The sequence below is a fragment of the Pezoporus occidentalis genome, unplaced genomic scaffold, assembly GCF_034315485.1.
Source record: "Pezoporus occidentalis ecotype Australia unplaced genomic scaffold, CSIRO_AGI_Poc_V1 ctg250, whole genome shotgun sequence".
In the NCBI taxonomy this organism is placed as follows: domain Eukaryota; kingdom Metazoa; phylum Chordata; class Aves; order Psittaciformes; family Psittacidae; genus Pezoporus; species Pezoporus occidentalis.
This window is the reverse complement of record NW_026914395.1, coordinates 790,004-801,627: the sequence shown is the minus strand read 5'-3', so window position 1 is coordinate 801,627 and position 11,624 is coordinate 790,004. Positions and strand designations below refer to the sequence as shown.

Below are 11,624 nucleotides of genomic sequence, written 5' to 3'. Positions count from 1 at the left end.
GGAAGACATTGGCCTCTTCAGAGAAATGGTTTATTGGTGGTACCCCTTCGGCAGGATTGATACAGTCCCAGACCATCCAGCACTGCTGCTAGGGTGACAGACCTGTACCTGAAGTGTTCATGAAACCCTTCTGTGCTGCTCTAAGGCTATTTCAGGAATGATATGTAACACTCAGATGGTCATTGATGCACTTGATGGTGCTCCTGACCACAACCCCGTGTGGGACGGAAACCGCCCTGCTCCCCATGAAGGGATGCTCAGGGAGCACTGTGTCGGTTCTGCTGTTCCTGCTCATGTTTTGGGGATGAGCTGGTTTGCCACCCAGGTTTGGCTGCATCTATGGCCTGGGAGAAGACATGCCCTGACCTCAGCTCAGCCCTGAGGAGCACACAGGTCTGTATCAAGCTCCCTCCAGTGCATGCTAAAGAGGGCATGATTAAAATGTGAAAAGATGATGGTGTTAGCCAGGCTGCCATTGAGCTCAGTGCAGAGATGGAGCCAGCTCTGTGGGCTGATTGCACTGGGCTGGGCTCACCTGCCCCTGGCCCTGCCTAATGGCAGGGGTGGCAAGGTCCCCTTGGGTCTTGTTTTGCCTCTCAGTGCTCCTCCCCTGCGCCCGAGTGCCTGGAGTCTGGGACAGAAGGGAATGACGGGGAATGTTTGCTGTGAGTCCTGGGCGAGACGAGCCCCAGCAGGCTGTGCTCCAGGAGCAGCGCCGGAGTCTTCCCCGCTAGTCCTTGTGGAGGCACCAGACCAGGGTCTGCCCCACGCCGGTCATGCTCACCACGCGGTAGCCGCGGCTCTCCAGCTTGTTGAGGACGACGCGCGGTGCATCGTTCACGTAGTACTCCCAGCTGCAGCAGGGGAGGGGGAGAGACCACATCAGGGAAGGCTTCCCTTGTGGCAGGGACTGCCTCCGTGCCAAACCCACGGCCAGCTGTAGGACTGAGCTGCCCATCATCTGCACGATGCAGCGTTGGGGTTAACCCGATGGGGAAGGTCAGCCCCCTCCAAGGCTGCCAGCCAAGGGGAAAGCGAGTCCGAGGTGGAAGGGTCACATTAAATTGGGATGTATTTTGGAGACCAAAGCCTTGCACTGCTCCGTTAAGTGGGCTGGAAGTGCACCAGAGAGGGTTCACGAGTGTTCACAGCGAGGAATTCATGGAAAAAGAGGATAAACTTGGCAAAGTGGGAAAGAAACCCCAGTGTTCTGCCTGCGACTTGGGTGGTTTTGAGAGCCTGTGCCTGAAATTTGAGGACTGGGTCGGAGCAATCCCAGGCCCAGCTACAGGTTGGGCAGAGAAGAGATTCAGAGCAGCCCAAGGAGAAGGACTTGGGGGTGTTGGTTGATGAGAAAATGAACATGAGCCGGCTTCAGTGTGTGCTCACAGCCCAGAAACCAACCGTGTCCTGGGCTGCATCCAAAGCAGCGTGACCAGCAGGTCCAAGGAGGTGATCCTGCCCCTCTGCTCTGCTCTCGTGAGACCTCACCTGGAGCATTGTGTGCAGTTCTGGGGTCCTCAACATAAAAAGGACGTGGAACTGTTGGAACAAGTCCAGAGGAGGCCACGAGGATGCTCAGGGGCTGGAGCACCTCCTGTATGAAGACAGGCTGAGGAAGTTGGGGCTGTTCAGCCTGGAGAAGAGAAGGCTGCGCGGAGACCTCAGAGCAGCTTCCAGTGTCTGAAGGGGGCCTATAGGGATGCTGGGGAGGGACTCTTCATTAGGGACTGCAGTGACAGGACAAGGGGTAACGGGTTCAAACTGAAACAGGGGAAGTTTAGATTGGATCTAAGGAGGAAATTCTTTCCTGTGAGGGTGCTGAGGCACTGGAATGGGTTGCCCAGGGAGGTTGTGAATGCTCCATCCCTGGCAGTGTTCAAGGCCAGGTTGGACAGAGCCTTGGGTGCCATGGTTTAGTGTGAGGTGTCCCTGCCCATGGCAGGGGGCTGGAACTGGATGATCTTAAGCTCCTTTCCAACCCTGACTGCTCTATGACTGGGGAGGAGTGAAGCCTTCAGCCAGGCCTTTGAAAAGCAGGAATCCTCAGCCCTCCGCTGAGCTGCCAGATAGGAGGAGCTGGAGCTGCTCAGCCCCTGCAGTTCGGAGCAGGGAGGAAGCAGCGCTCGGGATCCTTGTCCAGGTTTTGCTCCTCCGGGGTTGTGCTGGCTCCAGGTGCTTGGAGCAGGAGCTGCCTTCCCCTCTGCCTGATCCCGCGGCCGCTGCTCCACAGGTTTGAGGGCACTGGGGCTGCAGCATCCAGCAAGTGGGACTGCAGGAGAGCAGAGCATGGCCCAAACCAGGCTGCGGTGGGGAAGCAGCGGCAGAGCCGAAGCAGCCAGTGTGACCTTCAGGGCTGGAGCCGGCAGCCTTCCTGCTCCTCCAACCACGGCTGGATGCGGGATTCGAGCAGGTGGGGTAAGGTTCAGGATAATGTAGCTCTTCACTGACTCACTGTGCCAGATAAGCTGATAATGATGGGCTGCAGCAGCATTGGTGAGCTTGTTTGGGCACCTTAAAGCCCTCCACCAATTTTCATACCAGTAACAACACAAAAAGACCCAAAAGCATTCCCAAAGTGGCTGCTGCTGGGATTACAAAACATGAAGGACGTGCCGAGTCCTTTTAAAGCATGAAATAGCACCAAGATGTGAGAGGTTTCTTTTTTAGCCTCTCGGGACAGACTGTACTTTGCTGTAATTACAGACGTGGTGGAGAGATAATGGGTATTATTACAAGTGCCTTTGAAGTCAGTGCTTTCTCCAGCAGCCTTGCCACATACCCTTCGGATTCACGTGGTAAATAGGATCCCCATTATGCAGAGGCAGGCACGGGGCCGGGTTGTTTGGTACCTGTGGGAGCTACAGAAGGGGGACTGAGCTAAAAGCAGAAGGAAGCGGAGCTGCTCAGGGCTTTAAGCACAGCTCTGCAATGAGGGACACAAGGACTGCACGTGGTGCACATCGTGCGTGCTGCCGTCTCCATGTGGCTGGGGATGGAGCAGCTGGGAACATCTGCAGGGCCCTTCACCCCAGCTGAATGGCAGCAGGGAAGGCAGCAGTCACCCCAGCTTGGAGAGGACTCAGCCCCTGCACATCCCTGGAATCACAGCATCAACCGGGTTGGGAACGACCTCCAAGATGTTCAATCAATCCATCCTTGAGCATGTTGCCCCTCTGCCCTCCAGATGTGCCAGAACCGGAGACAGGATGAGTGTGCACGGGGTGGGATTGATGGGCAGGAGCATCCTCCGTGCTACACTGCAGCACCAGTAGGTGCTTTAGACCTCAGCTCCCAGATGCAGGTAATGAATAAGGAGCTGCCTTTCATCTAAGATCAAACAGCACCCATAACGTTTCTAATCACAGCAGGCTGAGTGGTAAATTCAGTCTAAGTGCAGGAGGGTTGACTGAGTGTGTATGAAAGATGGAAAGGGGAGACCTTAGAGCAGCTTCAGTGCCTGAAGGGGCTGCAGGAAACCTGGAGAGGGGCTTGGGACAAGGGCCTGGAGGGACAGGCCAAGGGGAATGGCTTGAACCTGCCCGAGGGGAGACTGAGATGAGCTCTTAGGCAGAAGCTCTTCCCTGGGAGGGTGCTGAGGCGCTGGCACAGGGTGCCCAGAGAAGCTGTGGCTGCCCCATCCCTGGCAGTGCTCAAGGCCAGGTTGGACACAGGGGCTTGGAGCAAGCTGCTCCAGTGGAAGGGGTTGGGGTTGGAGCTGGAGGAGTTTAAGGTCCCTTCAAGGCAAACCAGGCTGGGGTTCTGTGAGATGCTGGGGATGGTGCCTGGATCCATCCCCTTCTCTGCAGCAGCCGGGGCTCAGGTACTCGATCCCTGGCCCTGGGCAGGCTGGGGCAGAGCCCGGCTGCCCTCAGGGTGACCAAGTGCCACTTGCTGGGGCAGAGCCGCACAACCGGATCCCGCCCATTAGAGGGAAGCTCTCCCTTGGTAGAGGCAATCAGGAGCCTCGCTCCTGCACTGCGGGGCCCCAGCGCTGCTTCGGGCTCTTCCTTCCGGCTCCCTCCGAGCTCAGGTTCAGGGCTCTGGGGCTCAGGGCGCTGCAGGCGGGGCGAGCTCCGCAGCGTCCCGTAGCCGGGTGCGCTGTGAGTGCAGCGCCGCAGGCAGGGGATGCGGAATCCCGCTGGGATGTGGCCCCGGAGCCGGAGCAGGAGCTGGGACCCGCAGCACGGAGGCGGCAGCAGCCGCATTCCAGCCGCGTTGCTTCCTCCTTCCTCCCCCTCTCCTTTGCCCAAGCACTCGATGCGAGACGCGCAGTGGGGATGCTGCAGTTACCCTGGACAGCACAGCCGGGGCGGGAGGGAGCTCGGGATGCTCCGGGGCGGGAGGGAGCTCGGGAAGGAGCAGAGTGCGCCGGGGGAAGCTCGGGTCCTGTCTCCCAGACAAGCAAATCGCGGCGTTCAGCTGGAAGCGCTTCATCCGTCTTGGCCTTTCCTTTCCATCCCAGCCCCAGGCTTCCTGCCCTCTCCCAGGAGCCAGCACCACTTATTCCCTCTTGGAGCCTCTTTTCCTGCCCCAGGTCTCCCTTCTCCCATTGGCAACCTCCCAGCCCTGGGCAGGCAGCAGCACGAAGCTGCCACCGCTCCCGATCTCCGGCCACACACAGGGTTGGGAATAGGAGCATGGGGATGGCTCAGGCCAGGAACCCATCCCGAGCCCTTCCATGGGGAGTGGATGAGCCCGGGGCTGCCTTTGGAAGGGGTCTCTCTAACCGAGGCCTTTGGCTGTTATTTATTATCTCCTCTTCCTCTGACCCCCCCCAACACTGCTTTCAGTGTTGCAGTACCCAAGGATCCCACCTCGGCTGGGTTTTCCCAGCTCCAGGAACACCGAGAGCGAGAGCCTTGTTCCTTGGGAGCAGAGCCCAGCCCCTCCTGGCTCCATCCTCCTCTCAGGCACTTGTAGGCAGCCATCAGGTCCCCCCTGAGCCTTCTCTTCTCCACACTGAACCCCCCAGGTCCCTCAGCCCTTCCCCATCACACTTGGGCTCCAGGCCCTGCGCCAGCGCCGTTGGGACCACAGAGGCCAAAGGGTCGGATCTGATGGGGGGATCTGATGGGGACTGGCTCAGATGCTTTGTAATGGGGAGAAACCCAAAACGGCCCTGGGGAGCGGGATGGGATGGGATGGGATGGGGTAGGATGGGATGCAGGGAAGGGTGGCTGGTGGCTGGCACCAAAACAGCCATGGCCAGAGCCAGGCTGGGGTGGGCACTGCTGGCCTCTGAGCGCCTCGGGCTGGGAATGAGCCTGTGGGTGTCTGTGTTTCAGGGATCAGATGAAGTTACCCAGGAAGATTCAGGTGCTCCCTGCAGCTGCTTGACTGTATCCCAGGGTGTGAGGGGGAGGGAGGCAGGGAGGCCCTGAAACGGGGTCAGAGCAAGAGGAAAGAGAGAATAAATGAAATATCAGGGTTTCCTTGGGCGAGCGTTAACGGGCAGGGGCAGGGACACGTCTGGGCCCCATCAGCATCAAACCAGATTGGGATTCAGTGTGCCCCATCAGCATCGAATCAGTTTGGGATTCAGTGTGCCCCATCAGCATCGAATCAGTTTGGGATTCAGTGTGCCCCATCAGCATCGAATCAGTTTGGGATTCAGTGTGCCCCATCAGCATCGAATCAGTTTGGGATTCAGTGTGCCCCATCAGCATCGAATCAGTTTGGGATTCAGTGTGCCCCATCAGCATCGAATCAGTTTGGGATTCAGTGTGCCCCATCAGCATCAAACCAGATTGGGATTCAGTGTGCCCCATCAGCATGGAATCAGTTTGGGATTCAGTGTGCCCCATCAGCATCGAATCAGTTCGGGATTCAGTGTGCCCCATCAGCATCGAATCAGTTCGGGATTCAGTGTGCTCCATCAGCATCGAATCAGTTCGGGATTCAGTGTGCCATGGGGGTGTTCTCAGGGGCAATAAGGAGCAGGGAGTGTGGAACGTGGCAGAGGGGGACTTACAAGTGGTTCCCCAGCATGTTCCTCTTCGTGGCCCCCAGGAAGCTCATCAGGTCGGGATCCGAATGCTCATCACCCACCATGGTGGGGCCCACCTCCTGCAGGAAAGCAGCAGAGCTGGTGAGCGACGTGCGGGTCAGGGAGCTCCCCACTGCTCCCCAGCACAGCGCCGGGAGGAGCTTTACTGGGACGGGGATTGCTGGGGCCACCTTCCTGCCCCAGGAGAGGGCCTGGGGTGGCTTTGACCCCAGAGGGAACCCACTGGGGACAGTCCATGGGACAGCAACAAGGGACAAAATCAGCAAATCCGCCGCTGTGACAGCCCCGGTTAGGGATTGCCCCAGAACCCAGCCTGCTTTGGGTTGGGAGGGACCTCAAAGCTCCTCCAGCTCCAGCCCCAACCCCTTCCACTGGAGCAGCTTGCTCCAAGCCCCTGTGTCCAACCTGGCCTTGAGCACTGCCAGGGATGGGGCAGCCACAGCTTCTCTGGGCACCCTGTGCCAGCACCTCAGCACCCTCACAGGGAAGAGCTTCTGCCTAAGAGCTCAGCTCAGTCTCCCCTCGGGCAGGTTCAAGCCATTCCCCTTGGCCTGTCCCTACAGGCCCTGGTCCCAAGCCCCTCTCCAGGTTCCCTGCAGCCCCTTCAGGCACTGGAGCTGCTCTCAGGTCTCCCCTTCAGGAGCCTTCTCTTGTCCAGGCTGCCCCAGCCCAGCTCTCTCAGCCTGGCTCCATGGCAGAGCTGCTCCAGCCCTCGCAGCACCCCTGTGGCTCTCTGGAGCTGCACAAGCCCAGGTGCGTTCCACTGCTGGGAGCACTGGAAAAGGCACTGGAGCAGAGGGAGAGGCTGCGAACCCCCGGCAGAGGTGCCATGTGGTGCTGCCGGGGCAAGGCAGCGCAGCCCAGCCCCTGCCAAGCCCTTTGTGCTTTTGAAGCCATGGCTCCAATCCAAGGCTCTGCTGGGGATGTTTGCTGTGCCCGGCTGAAGCGCAGCTTCCAAAGCCTCCAGTGGGGATCATGCTGAGCTCTGCTGGCTCAGCTACCCTCCTGCACACTCTTCCCTAAGGTTCTACGGCCCCCAACCAAGCGGAGCTTCCTCTGTCTCTGTAGTCACTTCATGGACGTGTATGATGCCGAACACTGCTGCCAATGGATGCTTCAGTGCTGCAGCATCCCCCTCGCACCCAAGTCCCTGCTCTTTGAGGTGTGTAACAGAACATCTTCCCTCTCTCCCCACCCAGCTCCCACTCTCCAGTCCGTTTGCTTTGCCCACCGTTACCCCCTTCCTCCCACAAAACCACATCACCCGCGTTCAGCTTCCAGCCCCTTTGCGTTGGGCTCTCGGGACCCCCCCGGGCAAGGGGCGGCTGCCGGCTCCCGCAGCCCTGCAGGACATCCCGGCGGCACCCACCACCCCGGAGCGGTTCCTTTATACGGATCACAGAGGCTGAAGGGCTGCGCCCTCAGCGCAGCGCTCGGACCGGAGCTCCGCGGCCGCTCCCGGGCCCCTGCACCGAGGTCCCGAGGTGCGTTCTCGCTGCGCAGCACGGACGGGGCTCCCGCGGCGGCGGGCACCGGGCGCTCCGCATCGCCCCGCACCCTTCACGGGCACGGGGGGGGGGGGCGGTTGGGGCACCCTGGTCCTGCGGGCACCGGGGTCGGGGCATCACCCCCCGGCACCCCGGGGCTGCGGTCCCCGCCGCTCTCGGGGGCTCAGCGCGGCCGCCCCGTCCCGTCCCGCCCCGTCCCGTCCCGTGCGGGGCCCGCACTCACCAAGCGGATCTGCGTGCTGATGAGGACGTACGGCATCCTGCCGCTGCTCCCGCTGCTCCCGCCGCCCCCAGCGTCCCGCCCCGCAGAGCCACCGCCCCCGGGCATGGTTAAAGCGGGGCCCGGGCGTGGCGGAGCCTCCCCCCGAGGGCTCAAGGGGCTTGGGGACCCCTTTATGGTACCGTCGGGGGTGGGAGGGGAGAGCGGCTGGGAGGTGATGGGCAGGGGGTGATGGACACGGGGACGGGACCAGAGGTGATGGGCAGGGGGTGATGGACACGGGGACGGGACCAGAGGTGATGGGCAGGGGGTGATGGACACGGGGACGGGACCAGAGGGGATGGGCAGGGGGTGATGGACACGGGGACGGGACCAGAGGGGATGGGCAGGGGGTGATGGACACGGGGACGGAACCAGAGGTGATGGGCAGGGGGTGATGGACACGGGGACGGGACCAGAGGTGATGGGCAGGGGGTGATGGACACGGGGACGGGACCAGAGGTGATGGGCAGGGAAACAGGGCAGGAGATGATGGACAGGAAGGTGATGGGTCACAGGATAACGGACTGGAAGACAACTGACAGGGAGGTGGAGGACAGGAGATGATGGACAAGATGATGGGCAGGAGAGGGTGGACAGGGAGACAAAGGACCGGACGGCAGCGAACAGGGAAATAATGGACAATGGACACGGAGGACTGGGAAATGAATGACAGGGAGATAAAGGACTGGGAAATGATGGAGAGGGACATGAGGGCTGGGAGACGATGGACCAGGGGCCAGGCAGGAGCCCTGCACCCTGCAGAACACCCCAGATCCCACCCCAGGGTCCTTTCCAAACACCCCCCTGAAGCAGAGGCTTGGCATAACCAGCATACTGGGGAGAAAGTCCCTTTCTGCAGGGGCTGTTGAGCTTTAATCTGGGAACACTGGGTGCTAAATCCCTTCAAAATTGGAGTTGAAGCTCAGCTGAGGCCGGGGCAGGGAGAGGTGCTTCCTCTGTAGGTGCTGAGGCAGTAATTCACCCCTCAGCACCCACCTCTGCAGCTTGAGAAGTGTCTATAAATCAAAGCCTATTGCCATCAATAGCAGATAATGGTCCTGGGGCCTCCAGACGCGAGCAGGAGCCTCGCCAGGCAGCTCCCCAGAAGCTAGGAGCAAGCCGGAATCAGGGGCTAATTCTGCTGTTAATGGTGGGAAGTAAATGGCCGCAGGAGAAAGCAGGAGAAGGATGTTCCCGGGTGGAACAGGCTCTTCCCATGGGACCGGGGCCAGGCTCTCTGTGCTCCCCAGCTACTGATTAACTCCAGCAGGGAGCAAACAGACATGTTGGCTCCTGGGCTAAAGGGGACGCTCAAAGCCAAACCTCACTCCCCACTGCTATTAATGTTGGTATGAGCTTGTTTGGTGGGTTTGGTGTGATCAGGGGAACAACCAGCCCAGGCTGATGGCATCACCTTCCTCAAACGCGCCCCGGATATCCCATGTATTCATCATGAGCTGGGAGGGATGCCTAGTGCCGTGGGTTAAACATCGGCTCATTTGGATCATTGCCATCCTAAGGAGGGTTTTCCCCAATCCCTGCTGCCAGAACAGCCCAAATATTTACTCGTAGCTCTTGTTTTCCAGTGTAAACCCAGTTTGGCTTGTGGTGCAACCACTGAACACGATGCTGACTGACCCATGCACAGGAAACGCCGCCTCCTGCGCAGTTCACCTGGGTTCTGATGGATTCCAACGTGATCCCAACATCCACAACCCCTTTGGATCCCCCCGGGCAGCCTCACTGTGAATCCCAGTGCTGCAGAAGAGCACACGGGTACAGCATCCAGAGCCTTCGCTCTGTCCATAAATGACACTCACTAAGGGGCAGCGTGCCCAGCTCCTGCTCCAGAGCGGAGGTGGAAGCAGGAGCTGCCACAGAACTTCAGCATTGAATTTCCCGGTGAGATTCCGGGATCCGGGAGGCAGCCGGAGCCCTGCGGCGGCGTGCGAAGGAGCTGCAAAGCACAGAGCAGAGCACCCCAGTGGTACCATCCATCATCCCAAAGCGAGTTACTGCCCTTCAGCGCTGGCTCCGACCAGGCTACAGCCCGAAACAGGGACCAGGAGAGCTGCTGCTTGGGATCACTGCCAGTAACTGGCGTAGAAGAAAGCAAAAGGTCATTTGGCTCTGCAGAAATCATCACCCTCATCCCAGCCTTATGAGAGGCAAGTTGGGTTTGAAGAGCTTCCTTCTGCCTCTGACACGTTTTGGGGCAACACATCATCAGATATCATGGGAACATCACACCCAGTGGGGGTTTCTGCCCCTTCTACCCCCGGCACGTGGCTCTTTTCTGCTGGTATAAACGGGTTAAAGGGAAAAACTCCTGCTTTTCCCAGGGATTATTCCTTGCCAAAGCCCATTGTGATGAGTTTCATTAGCGCGTGGCAGGGAGCAGCGGCCCCGCTGCGGCGCTGGCGGTCAGATACCATCTTTAATATCCGCAGGAGCAGGATGCTGCCGGGCTGCGCAGCCCAGCCATGGGCACAGGTACAGCCTGTGGCTCCTCCGCACCCCGTCGGGGTCTGCCACTGCCGCTTGTCACTTGGCAGGGATGGGTGCAGGTCACGGAGCGAAGGCAGGTGAGGAGCCAGCAGCACTTGGGGTGTTTCTCCTGGTACCACCAGAACTAAAGCCCAGCGCCCCGTGGTTGCAGCGCCAGGCGTGGTGGCGTGCTGGGGCTGTAGCGGTTCGGGGGGGACTGGTGCTGCTGGGGTGGTCGTTGAGGCTGTGGTGCGGTGCTGGCGGTTGGGTCGCTGTGGTGGGTGTGTGGGCAGGGGAGCAGACGCAAGCGGAGGTGGAGGTTCAAGGGGGGGTGTAAGTGCAGGTGCAGGTGCAGCTGTAGGTGTACAGAGAAGCACAGACAGGTGTAGAAGTAGGTGCAGGTGTAGGTGCACATGCAGCTGCAGGTAGAGGTGCACCTGTAGCTACAGGTGCAGATGCAGTACAGATTCAGCTGTGAGTGCAGGTGCAGGTATTGCTGTAGGGACAAGTGAAGGTGGAGCTGTAAGTGCATATACAGGTACAGTTGCAGGAGCGGGTGGTGCTGTACCTCTAGGTTCAGGCCCCGCTGTAGGGTACGTACAGGTACTGTTGTAGATGTACAGGTACTGTTGTAGATGCAGATGTACCAGTACTGTTGCAGCTGTAGCTGTACCGGTGCTGCTGCAGCTGTACCTGCAGCTGTATTTGCAGCTGTACCTGCAGCTGTACCCGCAGCTGTATTTGCAGCTGTACCCACAGGTGTACTTGCAGGTGTATTTGCAGCTGTACCTGCAGCTGTACCCGCAGCTGTACTCACAGCTGTACCTGCAGCTGTATTTGCAGCTGTACCTGCATGTGTACCCGCAGGTGTAGGTGCAGGTGTACTTGCAGCTGTATTTGCAGCTGTACCTGCATGTGTACCCGCATGTGTAGGTGCAGGTGTACTTGCAGTTGTATTTGCAGCTGTACCCGCAGGTGTAGGTGCAGGTGTACTTGCAGGTGTATTTGCAGCTGTACCCGCAGCTGTAGGTGCATGTGCACCCGCAGGTGTAGGTGCAGGTGTATTTGCAGGTGTATTTGCAGCTGTACCCACAGCTGTACCTGCATGTGCACCCGCAGGTGTAGGTACAGGTGTATTTGCAGCTGTATTTGCAGCTGTACCCGCATGTGCACCCCAGGGGCAGGCACCGCTGCTGCTGCTGTTGCTGCACGTAAAGCGCAGCTACCACCCGGGCGTCCACGTGACGCCGCTCAGGCCCCGCCCCGGCGCTGGCTGATGACGCCGCTGCATGCCATAGGCCGCTCCGTGGTGACGCTGCCGCAGCGCGCCGGCAGGGGCGGGGCCGGGCAGGGCAGG

General features: G+C 59.7%; 1 protein-coding gene across 1 annotated transcript; it reads right to left on the bottom strand.

Moving 5' to 3' along the window:
* Window positions 1–13: 13 nt before the first annotated feature.
* On the bottom strand, window positions 14–7,828 carry GCHFR (GTP cyclohydrolase I feedback regulator). Its single transcript, XM_062623306.1, has 3 exons — window positions 7,742–7,828; window positions 5,975–6,069; window positions 14–854 (listed from the first exon to the last, which is right to left on the bottom strand). Exons 1-3 carry the CDS (start codon window positions 7,775–7,777, stop codon window positions 731–733), a joined length of 255 nt encoding a protein of 84 aa, XP_062479290.1. The 5' UTR covers window positions 7,778–7,828; the 3' UTR covers window positions 14–730.
* Window positions 7,829–11,624: the final 3,796 nt, after the last annotated feature.